General features: G+C 42.8%; 2 protein-coding genes, 1 non-coding gene and 1 pseudogene across 6 annotated transcripts; 2 read left to right on the plus strand and 2 right to left on the minus strand.

The window, feature by feature from the left end:
* Nucleotides 1-4530: 4530 nt before the first annotated feature.
* Nucleotides 4531-6705, plus strand: LOC147437430 (protein DOG1-like 4). Of its 4 annotated transcripts, none has more exons than XM_086486969.1 (2): nucleotides 4531-4936; nucleotides 5444-6705. In XM_086486969.1, exon 2 carries the CDS (start codon nucleotides 5473-5475, stop codon nucleotides 6334-6336), a length of 864 nt encoding a protein of 287 aa, XP_086343095.1. In that variant the 5' UTR covers nucleotides 4531-4936; nucleotides 5444-5472; the 3' UTR covers nucleotides 6337-6705. The 4 variants fall into 4 exon arrangements, with proteins under 4 accessions (XP_086343095.1, XP_086343097.1, XP_086343098.1 ...); XM_086486971.1 differs by having other exon boundaries at nucleotides 4794-4936; nucleotides 5456-6705; XM_086486972.1 differs by lacking the exon at nucleotides 4531-4936 and adding an exon at nucleotides 4961-5149 and having other exon boundaries at nucleotides 5456-6705.
* A 1703-nt stretch (nucleotides 6706-8408) lies between these two features.
* On the plus strand, nucleotides 8409-8480 carry TRNAQ-UUG (transfer RNA glutamine (anticodon UUG)). The gene has a single exon. It is a non-coding gene; the product is annotated as a tRNA-Gln (tRNA).
* Nucleotides 8481-9981: 1501 nt separating this feature from the next.
* Nucleotides 9982-14496, minus strand: LOC147437432 (pentatricopeptide repeat-containing protein At4g30825, chloroplastic-like). Its single transcript, XM_086486974.1, has one exon. The coding sequence runs from the start codon at nucleotides 14357-14359 to the stop codon at nucleotides 11396-11398; it is 2964 nt and encodes a 987-aa protein (XP_086343100.1). The 5' UTR covers nucleotides 14360-14496; the 3' UTR covers nucleotides 9982-11395.
* Nucleotides 14497-16036: 1540 nt separating this feature from the next.
* LOC147437433 (uncharacterized) lies at nucleotides 16037-16797 on the minus strand (annotated as a pseudogene).
* Between the last annotated feature and the right edge of the window lie 1270 nt (nucleotides 16798-18067).

Raw genomic sequence — 18067 nt, forward strand, 5'->3', positions numbered from 1 at the left:
CTCTGTGTGCTTAGTTCACGCCTACCAGTTTAGGATCCCATAGTACTTTTATCTTACCATTTTATCATTTTGTCATTTCATTTTGTTACTCTAACTTTGTATCAGATTCAACACATTGTAACCCTCTGGTCTCATATGTCATTTTGGCCTTTTGAAGACATTAATATAACATTTCATTTCATTTTATTTCTTGCTTTTAACACCCAGAGATGTTATCAGATTCACAGTTTTGTAACAGTTTGGTCTCATAGGTTATCTTGGCCTTTTGACCTAATTGTGAAGATTAGTAGAACATTTCATTTCTTTGTCTCTATCTTCACATTTTTTCTAACAGTTTGGTCTCATAGGTTATTTTGGCCTTTTGACCTAATTTACCTAAGTTCAGGTCAAAACATTCACAATTTTGTAGTTGTAACAAATTGGTCTCATAGATCATTTCATTTCATTTCTTTCTCTACTATGTAGCTATGGGGCTACATAGTAGAGAGTACAACAGAGGATTTGAGCTATACTCTCGAAATCTAGAGTGCAAATGAGGATGAGGATGGATTCTAGTAATAGCAGTAGTATTTTTGTTCTAGTCTTTTAGCACCAAGACATGGTATTAGATTCATAGTTTTAGCTCTCTCTCTCTCTCTCTCTCTCTCTCTCTCTCTCTCTCTGTGGTCTCATAGGTCATTTTGGCCTTTTAAAGACGTTAATATAACATTTCTGAGCCATCTTCTCTCAATATCTAGAGTGAAAATGAGGATGGATTATAGTAGTAGTAGTAGTATTTTCTACTTGTTTAGCACCCAGACATGGTATCAGATACACAGTTTTGTAACAGTTTGGACTCATAGTTGATTTTGGCCTTTTGAAGACGTTAATATAACCTAATTTACCTAAGCTTTTAGCACCCAAACATGGTATTAGATTCACAGTTCCCACTCTCTCTCTCTCTCTCTCTCTCTCTCTCTCTCTCTCTCTCTCTCTCTCTCGTCTCATAGGTCATTTTGGCCTTTTAAAGACGTTAATATAACATTTCTGAGCCATCTTCTCTCGATATCTAGCTAGAGTGCAAATGAGGATGGATTATAGTAGCAGTAGTAGTATTTTCTAGTTTTTAAGCACCTAGACAGGATCAGATACACAGTTTTGTAACAGTTTGGACTCATAGTTGATTTTGGCCTTTTGAAGACGTTAATATAACCTAATTTACCTAAATTTAGGTCAAAACATGCATTCACAATTATGTAACAGTTTGGTCTCATAGACCTTTTAGCCTTTTGAAAACGTTAATATCAATTCATTTCTGTCTCTCTATCTTGTATTTTGAAGATGTTAATATAACCTAATTTACCTAAGCTTTTAGCACCCAAACATGGTATTAGATTCACAGTTTTGGCTCTCTCTCTCTCTCTCTCTCTCTCTCTCTCTCTCTCTCTCTCTCTCGTCTCATAGGTCATTTTGGCCTTTTAAAGACGTTAATATAACATTTCTGAGCCATCTTCTAGAGTGCAAATGAGGATGGATTATAGTAGTAGTAGTAGTAGTAGTATTTTCTACTTGTTTAGCACCCAGACATGGTATCAAATACACAGTTTTGTAACAGTTTGGACTCATAGTTGATTTTGGCCTTTTGAAGACGTTAATATAACCTAATTTACCTAAGCTTAGGTCTCATACATTAGTAGAACATTTCATTTCATTTCTTTCCATCTATCTTCACAATTATGTAAAAGTTTGGTCTCATAGAACTTTTAGCTTTTTGAAAACATTAATATCAATTCATTTCCGGTTACTTGTCAAATCTCTCTCTCTCTCTCTCTCTCTCTCTCTCTCTCTCTCTCAAAACCCCTCACATCGACTTCCTACAATTGCATGGGAAGCAAGCAAAAAAGTTCAAAAGACGCATAAAAGCAAGATCTTGAGCACGGGATGGATGCAAGACATAAAGAAGTGGTTTGGGAGATGGGATGCATTACACTTGCTACATGATGCTTCAATTGACTCTCAAGTGAATGAAGCTTTTCTACAACGCCAATGTATTACGGCTTGGGAGAAATCCGGTGGGTCACGCTTCATACATTACACCACCTATATTGCCCCCAACTACAAAACCATGTTCTTCACTGAGAGAGGAAACCGTACTCACACTTACATGCTTGAGCCTATTCCCTTGTCCCCGATACGCACTATCGCAGCAATTCGGCTTAGCTCCCATTTCCTTCGATGCGAGATAGGGCGTTGGGGCAATGGAGAAGAGTCAAATCGATTGTGCACATTATGCTCACTGCAAGTTCGAGAGTCTGAGTACCACACACTACTAGAGTGCTCAGCTTTTGATCACATCCGAACTTGCTTCTCTCACATTTTCAGCCATAACTTAGACCTACACACTTTCCTCTCCCAGCCAAAAAGTGGGCTCTCCATTGCGACTCTCATCACTACAATTTTGGAGCATCGAGAGTCACTCATCAGCCATACACATACTACATCACATGTAACTTTGGTCCCATAGGTCATATTTGACCTCCGAGGACGATAATAAAATCTATCTATCTGTCTTTGGTCTCATAGGTCATTTTGGCCTTTTAAAGACGTTAATATAACATTTCAATTTCAATTGATTTCATTTCTTTCCATTACATTAACCTAACTTACTAAAACATCTCCTCTCTCTCTCAAATAATCAACAAATCAAATAATTAAATTGAAAAAAAAATTAGCCAACACATTTTACCTGGCTGCACTAACTGATTGAACTGCTCACCACAACACGACTCCACTCTCCTTGGCTTGCACACTTGCTGCCAACAATAAAAATATAGATTTTTAAGAGAGAGCTCTTTGCCATATTGCATGTGTCTCAAAAAAAAAAACACACACACACATATGGAGTCACCCAGTGATGACGACCAGTGATGTAGGTTCCCTTGCCCCCTTTGTTCTCTCAAGGGCATATGCATAGACATTGCCTATTGCCTAATAAAAAAGAAAGAAGACGCAGCTTGAGCATGCACACACACACACACACACACAGAGATGTCGGCATACTTCTGCGGTGGCGACTCTCTGCAGCCTGCCCATGCCTCTGAAGGCAGTGGCGGAGCTCACGTGCCCAACATGAGGAGGCAGTGGCGTGTGCGCCAATGCCATGGCGGGAGCATGAGAGAGAGAGAGAGCGGCTATTGTCGAAGCAAGAGGGAGCATCTGCAGCAAGATGATCACGATGGCGGGAGCAGGACGGAGAGAGAGCAGGAATGCAGGTCCGTTCATGTTGCAGGAGGGAGACTGAGCTGGACTGCCGCTGCAACAAGCTTGACGCCACTCCATCTTCAAAGTTGACGCAGCTGCAGCATCATTGCGTGTGTGTGTGAAGCCTCATGGAGCATCATTGCGTGTGTGTGTGAAGCCTCATGCAGTCGCCTGTCCGAAGGCTGCCATGTCAAGCTCAGCATCATCAGGCAGATGCAGCTGCAAGATAATGAGGGCTAGCATGATTGCGTGTGTGTGAAGCCTCATGAAGAGTCGCATGTCCGAAGGCTGCCATGTCAAGCTCAGCATCATCAGGCAGATTTGGCAGTGCCCTGCTGGTATGACGAAGCTCCCTACGACGTGTGGAGGGACACTGTCGTGTTGAGGGACAGTGGCGTGAAGGGGGGGGGAGGTGGGGGAGGTAGTGAGAGATGCAGATGCAGACAAGCAAGTATGCAAGCAAAGGGGGGGGAGACCATACCAAGCCTTCTTCCGGCCTCTGCGTCTTCTTCTTCCTCTCTCTCTCTCTCTCTCTCTCTCTCTCTCTCTCTCTCTCAGCAGGGAATGTAGCGTAGCTAATGACTAAGAAGGAATGTAGCGCTCGTCGCTTGTAGCTAATGACGTTCTGCAACGTACTTGAATGTACTTCAAGTTTATGCAGAGCCGCCCTCCAACGCAACGCCGCCGTTTAAAGTTCCTTAGCTGAGAACGTGTAGAAGTTGACACGTGGCATGGTAACTCCTCCGCCATAATATGTTAGTAGATAAAGGCTGGTTTTCTTTGAACAATGGTTGGACTTCCGGAACACAAAAATCCAGTGTGCTTTTCGAGCTTTGCTATGTTAAACCTTTGAGGTTCTAATTTTTACACTGGTCCTGACTCCTCATGTCCAGGGGGTGCGTATGATGATTGTGACCGAAAGAAAAAGAGAAGCATCAAGAGAGGAAATCAAGGGGCAAAGGAAGGGTAAGGTCTTCACAAGATTCGGACCTGAGAGTCTAGACATATATAGCAGCAAATCTATCCAAGCGGCCCCACACATTCATGCATCAGCATTTTTGTAATTTGTGGAGGGCCAATTTTGAAAAAAAAAATTGTTTCTAGTTGGAACAACAAAATAATTTATTTTCTAACTTGAGATGCACAGAATATATATTATCTTATTTTTGTCTCTATTTATTGGCAGATTTTTTGAGGAGAAAACCTATTGCTAAAAAAATTTATAGGCTATGAGTTAAGTGGAGTATATATGATTGGTTGGTGAGACGGTATGCATTTGTCAAGGAAGCCTCTGCCTCCTCTGTTCAGCAGCTTGCAAGTTGCGCTTCGAGAAGGCCTGTCTTCCAGAATCCAACTTCGAAACAGCCGCTCGCGATCCCCAGCGTTTCTCTTTCTTCTGCAATTGCCCCTCTCCAGCCCGCCTCCCCTGCTCATCCGCTCAAAGTACTTTCTCAAGCCCTCCCCATATCATCTGCCCCTGTTTGCAGGTTTCCTTCTCGGCCTTTTCGGAAACCTGAACTTCGTCCGCTCAACTTTCTGCTGGGTTTTCTTAGCTAGTCCCTCCAAGTTTGCCCAGCGTGCTAGTATGTCAGGGCTAATTATTTGCTAGTCCTTTAGCTCCTTTTGGTGTCAGGGTTGTAAGCTTTCTTCGGCCCTGATTTGATGGTCGTGACATTTGCACCGTAGCACGGAAAAGGTTTGTCTTTCTTTCTCCGCTGCTCCCCTCTTATTGCGTGTCTAATCACCGATGGGTGCTGCGTGTAGTCCACACACACACACACACTCACACACACGCTTGCACGCATGCACTGCGGATTAGTTTTTCCTTTGTCAATGTTTCGGAAATCTTCGTTAACTCTGCTTTTTTGAGGGATGCAGTAGTTTGCATGCAGACTATCGTCTCAATGAGGTACAATATTGTGCACAAATTGAATTGAAGAGTTAAGATATAGTCCATCTCTATGTTAGGTCTGTATGGTAGATGGGAGCTGTTCAAAGCTATGTCTAGCCATGGTCTTCCTTTCAAAAGATTTTTTGAGTAGTTATATTTTTTTTGGTTGAGAAAGTACTAATTTGATTAATATAAAGAGAAAAAGAGTACAAATGCCCATAAGGAAGTATAGGGGTTATGTTGCTTCAGTATCTCCTGAGTCCTGCATAAGCTGTTGTAGTGTTTTTCTGTGCTAACCGCTTGATTCAGCAGCTGCCTTGTCAGGTTTTCGCACCAGAGCGATGGCACCCTTGGTGGGACCGCATGATGAAAGGTACGAGGATTTCTATTCAAGCTGGACAAAGACGCAGGAGACGTTGTTGAAGGAGCTTGAGGAAGCAGTAGAGAGTGATATGAAAGAACCAGAGCTCTTGCAAGAAGTGAAGAAGGTGGCCGACCACTATGAGACATATTATAAAGCCAAGGAGAGTGCGTCTCATCAGGACATTTTACAGACAGTTACCCCTGATTGGAGGTCTCCTCTAGAGAAGGCTTTCCTCTGGCTAGGGGGATGGCGTCCATCACTTGCCTTTCAACTTGTATATGCTTTGGCGGGACAACAGATAGAGGCCGAGTTGGCGGAGTTCCTGGATGGTGTGGACACGCCTTCCTTCGCCTCACTCACTTCGGTGCAGTTGTCCCAGATAAGTGAGCTGCAAACTGCTACCAACAAACAGGAGGAAAACCTGAGTAATGAGATGGCTGTGCTTCAGCAGAGTTTCGCCGATCAACCGCTCCTTTCATTAGCTCAGGCTCATCATCTGGTGCAAGCAGAGGAGGGCAGAAATGGTTCACAAACAAATTTTTCACAGGAAGGTGGTGGTGATCATAGTGATCAAGGCAGCGACAGTGGTGGTCATGATTGTGGCGGTAATGGTGGTAGCAGCGATGAGAAAGACGATGGCTTAGATAACGCTATGCAAGAAAAACTAGCCAAGCTGCAAGAGATTGCCACTCAAGGGGATGCTCTTCGTCTTACTACTATTAAAAAAGTTCTTGATGTGCTCGACACTTTCCAAAAGGTGCAATATCTTGTTGCTGCTGGCAAGCTTCAAGTAGCCTTGCGGAATATTGGTGAGAAGTTAAATGGGACAACTGGTTCTTAGCTTGTACGGCAGATGAACAGTGGGAATCAGTAAATCGTTACCTGGCTTTCCCAGTTTTTCACCACATTCACCAAGAGGGTCAAGGGTTGGATGCTCGTTTTGGACGTAGGTTGGGCGTTGGTAAGTATGGTTAGAATGCGTATACATATATCGGTTATCGAATGTAAGAAAGTCGCAGATTATGCTCTCTCCTTCTGTGGTTGCAGCCACTGTTATGTATATTTTTTTATTTGAATTGAGTTGAATTATCAACTTGTGGTGTGCGTGTATTGCAGCATCCAAAAATATCAGTGACCTTTAAGAGCTTGTAACCTTTTGTTTTTCTCGCATCCCAGTAAATTTGAATCAATTTGCATCCTCTTATCAATCCATATTTGATTCTGGTTTAGCTTTTTTACTTGACAATATTCAACTGAACTTAGGGGTTGTTTTATCAGTTGGTCCTAGCATATTCTTTTGACTGGTACTTAAAAGGATAATGAAATCTATGTTTTCCATTTCCTCTTGATTTGGGTATTATGTGGATGATGTTTCTCGGGAAAAAGTCTGCATCAGCGAGAAATTGTATCTACTTCTATGGAACAGAGGATTTTTTCATACCCAACAGAGTTATGGGTTGTTTTACTTGTTGAAAAGGTCCAAGCTTATAATTAAGTTACTTGTAGGGTTATGAGACTATAGTTTCCATTTCCTCTTGTTTTAGGAAATATGCCTTTCTCAAAAAAAGCGCTGCATCAGTATGAAATTGCACTCTATTTCTATGGAAGGCGAGCATGATCCTGCCATGTCAGGACTCGGAGAAAATTTGAGACCTTGTGCTCTTGATGTGGTGCATTACGATGATGCGGGCTTGAAGCGTGCCCTGCCCATACGGCAAGCTATGGCTGCTATCAATACAGAGTGCGTCCCACAAATGCAGCACAATAAAGTGTCGCTCATTTGCTAGGAGTAAAGTCGCTCTTTCAGAACAGTGTGAGTGCGATCCTGTTACTGTGGAAAGAAAATCTCCTGCTAGACATGCTGGATGAGAGGATGTGATCAGACTTGGCAATCCTTTTATGGAGCCTGAGCTTCGATTCTTGAGCAATAGCTATTTCCTCCATGAATTTAATTTATGCATACGATGTTTTAGACAAGAGTATACTATTGTTCGGGTCAGCAGTCATGTTCCCTGTGTGGGCAGATTTCTGCACTCACATCTGACAGTAATGAATGATTTGCCTCTTCTACAACTTTGTTTTCTGTATTCTTTTAGTCCATAAAAGATTTTTGTTTATCTTTGCTTGAATGAAGTGCATCTGCAAATTCATAGTAGCAGGATGTATGAGGGACGCAGTGTTCGAAGCTCTGTCGAGTTTTGAAGTTTGTGGGCGCTTTTAAGTGTTTGGACTGAGCTTGTGAAATCTCAAAATTGACCTGAAATTGCTTATGTGATAGTGTTAGCCAATTATGACTCAGACCCTCTTGTTGTTTTGGTTGATTCTTACCAAGAGCCCAAGTACACAATCAGGTTGTGGATGGTGCCGATTGAATTTGATGCTTTTGTGAGATTGCAAAGAAAGGGGAAAGCCTTTTACCACACACGGACCGAAAGTCCGTTTTCACGTTCACGTGAGGATCTTTTGTTTGTTGTTGTTGAACATTTGATGAGCAGATGCAAGTTAAGCTTGGGTGAGGAGTTCTGGGATCTAGAGATAAGTGTGAGTCTCAATCGAGTCCATTTTGGAGTGGGTTGACATGAACTCAAAGGTTGTCCTGGTCTGGCATGGATTTTAAAGGAAGGGATTGACAATTGTGCAATGCCTGGATTAACTCTAAATGCCACCAATAACTTTTTCTTCAACCAATGGGTTGTTTGAAGTTGCCGAATTTTGAGAAGAATTTTTTGGGTTTTGGAACTAATTTGTGCAAAGAAGTGAAAGTTTCGAGGGTTGCAACTTCTAGTCAGTGCAAAATTTTTGCAACGAGATGTTCAGACCACCTTTGTTTTGGCGAGATTTCTATAGTGCTGCTCTTCTGGTAATTTCCTTTTAACCTGAGAAGTTGTAAAGTTATCGTTCTGTGACATCAGCGGTTTCATGGTGTAGTGGTTAGCACTCTGGACTTTGAATCCAGCGACCTGGGTTCGAATCCCGGTGAGACCTCTGGCTCCCAGTTTCAACGGGCCATGCGTGTACTTAGGAAATGATACCTTTTATGCATCAACATGATTTCCTTAACGAACTTGGAGACTGACATGAGAGGAAGACCTCACCATAGCTAAGAAATTAATAAACTTGCAAAATGATAGCCAATTTGCTGCCATATTGAAGGGCCTAATGCATATTCCCCTCTCATCCTCTTTAGTCAAATTTAGCTTAGCTTCTATACCTTGCAGCTTCTTAGGATGTGGCCTCAAGGGCCAATAACTTAGACATCTTTCATGCCCTTGATCATCAAGCATGCAGATATCCTAGCTTGCACACACAAGAAAGCAAGGGAACCGTAGGTCTGAAGGGATTAACTCTTAGCCACTATCTAAGTAGACCAAATATCTTTTTGTCCCCAATGGGGAAGTGGGTGGCACCCATCCGAATGCAGCTCATTGAACCGTGAATCCCTACCTTGGGATTACATCAGAGTATAGCCCCTTGTGCGTGTAATGCACGGCAATGTACAATTGTGAATACATGGATAAGTACATGTACATAGATCTCCCTACTTCCTTCCTTTGTGTTGATGGTTTTTAAGAGGACTGGTTTTATGAAACTCTGGTAAAAGAATGAAAGAACCTACCTTTTTGATCATTTGCATAGATTGTCACAACTATGTTTAGGACGACTAAAGATAATGAGCGTAGTGGAAAGGAGAACATGGAATAGGGGCATTCAACCTTTCTTCAATGGCTCCTAGAAAAGAGTGTGTTAGTTGATTATGGACATTAAGATAAAGGAGAAGTCACACAACATTTGGAACAAGCTTTGGCTTTGTGCATGCTCATCAAAGCCTTAACCAAACCCTGGTCTCCTCAAGCCCACATCTAAACAAACCAATGGTCTCAATTTAACAATCAAACTGATTAACTCCAATGAACTTCACGATTAACAAACTTTTTTTTTCGACACACCACAGGGCCCACGGGGGAGGTGCTTATCCCTTCCAAATATTAGCCATGTTACATGGTCGGGGAGGGGAAACTTACCATCGGGCAAGAGTAGCGCATAGGCATCACCATGACCACCTAATTGATGCACCACATGCTGGGAATGACGGAGAGAACTCGTAGCAACCCACTTAGACCAACTTTTTGGGGACCACAATTAACAAACTTTATTATATCAATTTCAAAAAATGAACTAGCTTCCCAAATAGCTTTGGTCCCTTAACATGGAGAAATGCAAACACATAAGCTTGAGTGAACTTCACAAAAGGCCTTGCAGGACCAAAAACTGGCAAGTTTTACTCCGTAGAGGTAGGAAAGAATGCTTTACATGCTAAAAGAAGGGGAGAGGATAACAACCTTGACTTAGGAGAAGGAAGAGAGCTAGGGAAAGAGGGAGACTCCATGGTTAAAGCCATGGAATTCTCGGTAGCTCGTTTTTGTCACCATAGAGAGCTTGGGGAGCTTGTAAGGCTTATCCATAATTTGCTTAAGGCTTTTTGATGAAATCAACCCTCTCAATGAGGGTCCTGTCACTAATGACAATGTTCACAATCTCAAGATATGATGATGGCTTGGATAGCAAGCTTGTGGATTTGAAAGAGGCTCGGAATACAGGTCTGGAGAATGAGAGTCCCAAACTAGGCCATTGCCTTTGATAAACTAGGCCATTTTTACACCCCTGAGATGATCATGCTTTAGCTATGCTGCATGTGTGTTGGCAATGCTTATTGTACATTGGTTTCTAATACCATACCTTCATTGAGAGAAATACAGAAAACCATTCAACATGGTTCTCTCGTGTCTCATACAATTCGAAGTAACCAACCATTCACAGAGCCAGGTTCTCGTTACAGACATTGAATTACCATTGCTGCATCATATGTTGAGAGCAGAGAATGCCCTGTACTAATATAAGAAATTCACAAGAGACTATATGCCCCTATTTTCATCCATTTTCTCTGCCAAACTCACACCCTTGTTTACATCTCAACAAGAAAGCTAGCGAGTCAGACCACCATATGCTTCAGCTAGCTCTAAAATTTATAACGCACTGGCGAAGTTGACCTCGTGCCTCCCAAGTGCAATCTCAACCTGCTTCTCTTACCTCCACTCAACCACACCATATCCATGGTAACGTACCTTGACCAGACAGCAGGCTCCCACAGAACCTATTCTAAGCTCATATAAAAACACCAAGGTGCCCGGCGAACTTAGCCATGAAGAAACACGATGCATCTAAACTAGAGCAACAAAGCTACAGCAGCCTTTCCGAGGCAACTAACCATAGTCACCTAGAATAGGAAACAGGAACGAGCCCAGAAAGACCATCAAAGCCGGAAAAGGCTTGCTCATTTCACTGGAACCAATTCTAAACGGCTTTTTGTACGTATATCATGCATGAAACGTTCAGAACTCCTTGAAGAAACGACAAAACGGAAACGAGAAAGGGACTTCCGAAACGGAGTTTCTGATCCGATATGCCCCCAAAAGGGAGTTTCCTTGTAACTATGCAACAAACACTTCTACATCAAAAACAGTGTGCCGGCATGCGCTCCGTGCTGATAAGAATTTGGACAATACATGCAAAAAAAATAGCATCAGAAGGGGGAAAAGCCTCAAATCGTATTTGTATATGCAAGGCCCCTCTTCACTATGCCCAACAAGAGATGGTACTTTTGCCATTCTGAAAGTATGTGCTGCATTTGCTTTTGGCCAAGCAAATTCAGAGACTCAAAATGAGCATAATGCGAAGAGCACTAAATAAATGAAACTCAGATACATACATTTGTTGGCCGAACTCACGAATGGTTATGTATTGAATACAATGAACAGGTTAATGTACATCATGATCAGCAAAAGCTGCACATTAACTGGTTCTTGGCACTGATGGAGAGAATCCCGGCCTAGGGATCGAATTCACATCAGTCCTCCTGTATTTATCCAATTTGATAACCTGATTGCATCGTTCCCATACCCCCCAGCTCGAAGCCCGGACATGAGACGGGTGTAAGTGATCAAATCGGGCTCAAAACCTGCCTTCTGCATTTCTTGGAAATATTCCAGAGATTCGTCCAGCTTGTTTGCACTTCCATACGCATGAATCAGAGAGATATACGAGTTGCTGTCCAGCTTCAGGCCTGATTTTTTCATCTGTTCAAGAACTCTTTGTATATCCTTGATCAAACCCTCTTGTCCGTAAACTTTAATGAGAGTGTTGTAAGTTGCCAAGTTAGGTATGCATCCAGCCATTCTCATTTTTTCAAAAGTATTTTTCATCATGTTGATCATACCAGAGTTACCATAAGCTTCGAGCACGGCATTGTATGCTTCAACACACTCTTTTAGTCCCTCATTTAGCATCTGGTTCAAAAAGAACTCCATTTGATCGAATTTCTTTTGACTACCATATGCACCAATCATTGTGCTGAAAGAGATGCAGTCATGGACTCCCTGCATCCGCGCCAATCTAAATACACCCTCAATGTTTTCCAATAATCCCGCTTTACCAAAAATATCCATTAGTAAATTGGAAGTCATAGTATCAATAGGGGTCTTCGCAGCCCTCATTGAATCAAAGACCTTCACGATTTCCTCTACCGGTAATAACCGTCCGCAACAATGTACAACTTCAATGTACAAATGTTGTGTCCAGAGCATATTACAGTTCACTATCCTCCAATAAAGCTCAACAGCCTCGTTTTGCAGCCCGTGCTTATCACACACCTTAAGCATGGAAAGAAACAGGTACATATCCGGGTTGAGTTCTTTGTCTTGCAACACCTCCCTTAGAACCTCGGCGGCTTCATCCAAAAGACCTGCCTCCAAGTACATGTTTAGTACCACAGTGTATGTTGCTGCATCCAGCTCATGCTGTGACTTCAGCTCCTTGTACAAAGCCTCCCCTTCTTTGATCGCACCTTTCAGGGCGTAGGCATCTATTACAGAAGAAGAGGTCCTTAAGCATGGAGCAATATTCTCACATCGCTGCATCTCATGAAAGACATGGATTGCCTCATCGTAACACCCTTCAGACTTGCACATACAGATCAAATTATGACACATGATCTCTTCAAGCTTGCCTACCACGCACAGCTTGCTGAAGACTTCCATGGCCTCACCCACCATATTGCATCGAATGTAAGCTCTAATCAGCAGTCCATAGCAGACTTCATTTGGCTCCCAACCAGCTTCTCTCAAAAGTTGCAATGCCTCCGGCAACTTCACAAGTCTTCCATACCTCTCATAAACCTTGAGAACAGAATTAAAAGTTGCAGAGTCGGGAAGGCAGCCAGTCGATTTCATGTCTGAAAGAAGGGCCACGATCCTTCCTTCATGATCTACCTTCCGGTGCAAATGAATGAGTGTGTTGTAGTTGGCAAGATTTGGTGTGAAATTCAACGCAATCATTCTGTCATAAAAGTAAAACGCAGCATACAAACTCCCAGCTCTACCGCAGGCTCCAATGACAGATCTGTAAGTAGCTTCATTTGGGCGTAAGCCATCCTTTTCTATAGCAAAAAACCACTCTTTTGCTCGACTATACTGTCCACTCTTTCCATTAACTGTAATCATTGCATTGTAGATTAATAGATCCAACTTTACTTCAAACTCTTGCATGAACTTGACAAGTTCCTCTGCTTGCTTCACATTTCCATGTCTCAAATAAGAATTTAACTCTGAGATCAAAAAACTTTTCAAAGGTTCTTTGTTTGCCTCCTTCATTCTAATGTATATCTGTTTCGCCTTTGTAAGCTGACCAGCTTGTAAATGCAGCAAAATCATGGCTGAAGATGCTGCCACACACTCAACTCCGGTGCCAGTCATGTGTTGAAATGCAAAATATGCATCTTCAACCATATTATGTCTTCTGAACAGAGGCATAAGAAGCTCGAATGTTGTTAGATTAGGTTCAGCGCCCTCCTGCATCATGGAAGAGAACCATTTGCTGGCCCATAGGGGTGCATTTTGAGCAACACAAACTTGAAACACTTCATTGAAGACCTCACAAATAGCTTTTCCGTTGGAAAGCTTAAGCTCATCTCTCAGCAAATTGTCCAATACAGACCACTCCTGCCTCTTTCCTAGCTCTTTGAAGACTAAAGAATGAGGGTTCAAGGCACCACAGTTTGCCTTCATCCAGTGAAAAAGCTCTTCTATTTTGCTTGATGGCTTGACCTTTTGCAAGAGTGAGCTAAGGGCAGAAACTCTTAGAGGAGGTAGGACATCCCCCATAGCATCATCAGTTGGCAAAGCCGATATGAGGAAGGCAAACTGTGATAGAGATTGATCATCTTGCAAAAGTTCACTCTTTTTTGCATCAGAATCATGTGTGTAATGGGTTTGATCAGCAGAAGCCTCACTATCAGATGAGGCCCTGGCCAGTTGAAAATTCCGCACAAACTCTGCAGTGCCTGTGGTTGGACTCGAGTAAATGCCATGCCTGACATTTATGTTATTTGTGCCTCCGGCAGTGTGCGTGCTTGTAGTGGCATCTCTGGGCTTGTCTTCATCACATGTTTCTGAAGCACTCACATATGCAAGTGAAGCTGAACCTTGCATTTCAGCTGTACATGAAGAGGCAATAACTCGCCGAACAGAATTTCCATGCATTGCCATAGCATTACCAATCCAATGAGTGACTGCATGCCGCTGCAATTTGAAGGAGGGGTTGTCATTTCCGCGAAGATTGGCAGAGTCTGGGGCGATGCTCTGAGCACATCCAAGAACAGGAATTGGGTAGGCCAACTTCAGTGGCGCGACAACGAACGTACAAAGAACCCGGTCTTTACCAGGGTTGCTGCACCTTGCCAGCTCAATGGCACAACTTGGTAAAGCAGAATTCACAAGCTCTGAGAAACGAGAGCAGGAGAGTTCGGCCATGGCATGGACCTCGACATCAGATTTCACCGAGTCTCGCTGCTAGGAAGCAACAGAAGAGCTCATGTTAACGAACCCATGTTGATGAGTGATGAAGAGAACACACCTCTCTCGCGCAAGCACCCACATCCAAGTAAATGTTTGGTCAGACAGCGTTTGAACTAAATCCATCCCCCCCCCCCCCCCCCCCCCCCCCCCCCCCCCCAAAAACCAAAAAAAAAAGGACAGTGAGTATTGAGCTAGCAAGGTGCTTCTTCAAAGAGCGCTTAAAGGTTGAGGGATCAAACCTCGACAATGTATGAGCAGATGTATCCGGGGCTAATTACAAAACAATGACTTGTAGTGCATACGACAAGTGAAAGTCTCAGAAGACCTACCTTAGTGACTGTGGCTAAGATAAACTATATGTCTTTGGGGAGTGCTTGATTTAGTTCTACTACTAACGCCGTAGACCAAAGAGTGTAAGTGCGTTTTGGCAAAAGGGCGATCCCTTTTCAAACTTAAAAACGATATGTCTTTGTGTAGTGGCAACCATAAGATTGCATTGAGAGCACAAAACTTTCCATGAAGGGATCTTCATAAGAACCTCATGTGCCTAAGAAACATCATTGCAATCACATATATGGTGACAATAACACCTTCATTTACATTATAATAGCACCATCACGGTCCCAATGCCACAAATATTGACAATAAGTAAACAGGTACGCCGTCATAACACCATTAATATTCCAATATAGACTACTTTCTCGCTTCAACAGCTCCAGTTATGAACAATATCGATTAGGTTGATGAATTGGTATAAATGCATATGCTTTGAAAGTTCCTTAATATCTATATATGCAATGCCTCCATTAAGGTCAACGCATTTGGAGAAATTTTGCTAAATGCTTGAAATTGTTTTCATTACCGAATATAATTGTTGGTCGATGGGATGGGAGAACCTTTCTTACCCTTCTAATTGCATGAGCATGTGCGTGCACACACACATACCTATACATGTGGTCGTCAATTTTTGACTCCAACCAATACTTACCTCATCTGATCAAGAAACCTAATGAACTTACTACTTATTCTCAAAAACTGGCTAGTTGCCTATGAATAGACGCTTTCTCAAACCTTTACATGTTCTGCTTTTTTATCCAAACAGAACACCTCCAAACAAAAGACTCTTCTACTACCTTGATCATTTTAACCATATCAAACCATGGTATTCATTACCTTTTTTCAATAAACTGTAGAGGAAAAGCCGAAATCTTAGCTACAATTTTTACTAGCTCTTACACTAAGGTAACTAGCTCACGTGCCCCACCTACTGGCGGGCCTCGCTCGCTCTTACCACCTCACTCTGTATGTGTTTGTGTGTGTATGTATCTTTATACATCTCTCCATGACACTCACACGATCGACACTTTCTGTCTTTGGCCCCTTTAGACTACTTCTGGTACATTTAACCCCTTTTGCACAAAGAGAGAGAGAGAGAGAGAGAGAGAGAGAGAGAGAGAGAGAGAGAGAGAGAGAGATAGATAGATAGATTATATTATCGTCCACGGAGGTCATATATGACCTATGGGACCAAAAAAGAACAAAACATTACAATGGATAGGGTTGTCATATACATCTCAGTTAAGGACTAAGGGTCCAACGGGGGATAAACAAGAAAAGAGAACAAGAAAAAACCTAAGAGGGAGCAAGTGGGAGGGAGGCTGGTTTAGGAGTTCGAAACTCCTGGATGATGGCTTTACCTCCTCGGTACACTACCCATTTTCCTGCTGCACGTGCTTCGCGTACCTTTTGAAGTTCTACTTTTCTTTGTTTGAGTTGAGCGGGTGTAAGATCTTCCGCAAACCAAAATTTAGTGTCTTGGAGAAGCCTTGATTGTTGAAGGAGTCTGATTCGATCCGATTAGTCTTGAGAGTGAGGATGGCATGGTTGGTTCGATACTCGTGTGTAACTACGGTGATTGCCTCTTCATCCCATTGTATCATGGGGAGTGCCGCTTGAATTAGAGGAAGTGCCTTACCAAATTCGATGTCCCCCTCCCCTTTCCAGCCGCTTGGAAGCCCGCCGATGCGGACATTGAGGGCGATGTCATCTTGCCTTTGTCGTTCGCGTAGCGTAGAAGCAACACGGGCTTCAACTTTGTTAGAGATGACCTCTTGCACGTGATTCTTGACAGCCTTTGTGAGGGTGGTTTCTACATCTACCTTCGTTTTCTTGAGCTTGGCTTCCATCTGCTCGATCTCTTCTTTCTTGTCTTTCTCCATTGTGGTGAGCCGAAGCTCAATGGCAACAATTCTCTGTTTCAGCTTGTCGTTCTCCTTGCGGAGCCTTTCAACTTCATTTTGGAGGCGGATAGTGCTGTCTAGCTTTGGGGGCGTTGCCACAACCCCGGCGAAGGTAAGTTTGTTGCGGGACGAAGCCCTAGTAGCCATGCTCATGTGATTGTGGCTTCTTGTGGTGTGACTCTGGTTGATGTTAGAGCTCGAGGCTTTTGAGGCCAGCAGAGCCAATCAATGTTGAAAAATCGAATCGATGGCAGGCAAAGCTTCCCTCTCAAAAGACTACCCCTGTGATGCCAGTCGACGCGGCAATGGTGCAGACAGTCGACGCAGCAACGGCAATGGTGCAGAGAGAGAGAGAGAGAGAGAGAGAGAGAGAGAGAGAGAGAGAGAGAGAGAGAGAGAGAGAGAGAGAGAGAGAGAGAGAGAGAGAGAGAGAGAGAGAGAGAGAGAGAGAGAGAGACCCGCAGGTCCTCGCAGAGTGTGGGAGAGCGGAGCTTGCTGTACTGCAGACGGGAGGCGAGCTCGTGAGCTTAACGCCCCTCCACAGGCCGCCCTTAATCCTGGGAGGGACACACAAAGAGAGCTAGGGTTTCTTCAAAGCACAGGAGAAAGAGAGTGTGAGAGAGAGAGAGTGTCGAGAGAGAGAGAGAGAGAGAGAGAGAGAGAGAGAGAGAGAGAGAGAGAGAGAGAGAGAGATTACATAAAAGAACATGACTAAAGAGACATATTTCAAACAAAAAGGCTCACGAACATATCTACATAGCACTCTTAGTCGTGCTATTTCAACAGGATCAAGATATTGAGCTGGAGCTCTACAAACTTCTCTTAAATTTTTTTTGAACCCAGCTCAAGTAAATCTTGTAATGACGAATCAACCCAAGCTCTTGCTTTAAGACCATGATCCTAATGCTGGGAAAGAAATAGGGATCAAGCAACCTGATGTAAATCGTGTCCAATTCTTCATCTACATATGACCCACAAACAGTGTAGTTTTTCTCTATCACTTACCCATACCCATTGCCATCCCCATTCAACAAGTAACAAATTTTCTTCAAAGGAATCAACAATAAGATTTTTTACACTTGGAAAAATATTCACAATTTCGTGGGCCATTTAATTTGCTGCAAGAAAAGAAGGCAACATTAGTACTTAAAGCTTAAAATTAGAGAGAGAGAGAGAGAGAGAGAGAGAGAGAGAGAGATGATCACCATGGCCACTTAAATACTTAAAAAAAGTATAAGCGCAATACGAACCCTTCAATTACAAATTGTCATGCCAAAAAGTGTTAAGAGATTCATTAGGTCAAAGTCTTTACAACAACCTCAATGTTTCTGTTTACAACGACTCATATTCTACTCTATAATTGGACGATGAGGATCACTCCAATATACCCCATTGATAAACTTCACAATTAATTTCAAAATTT

This window comes from Adiantum capillus-veneris, chromosome 17, assembly GCF_014529385.1.
Source record: "Adiantum capillus-veneris isolate H3 chromosome 17, ASM1452938v2, whole genome shotgun sequence".
Classification (NCBI taxonomy): Eukaryota; Viridiplantae; Streptophyta; class Polypodiopsida; order Polypodiales; family Pteridaceae; genus Adiantum; species Adiantum capillus-veneris.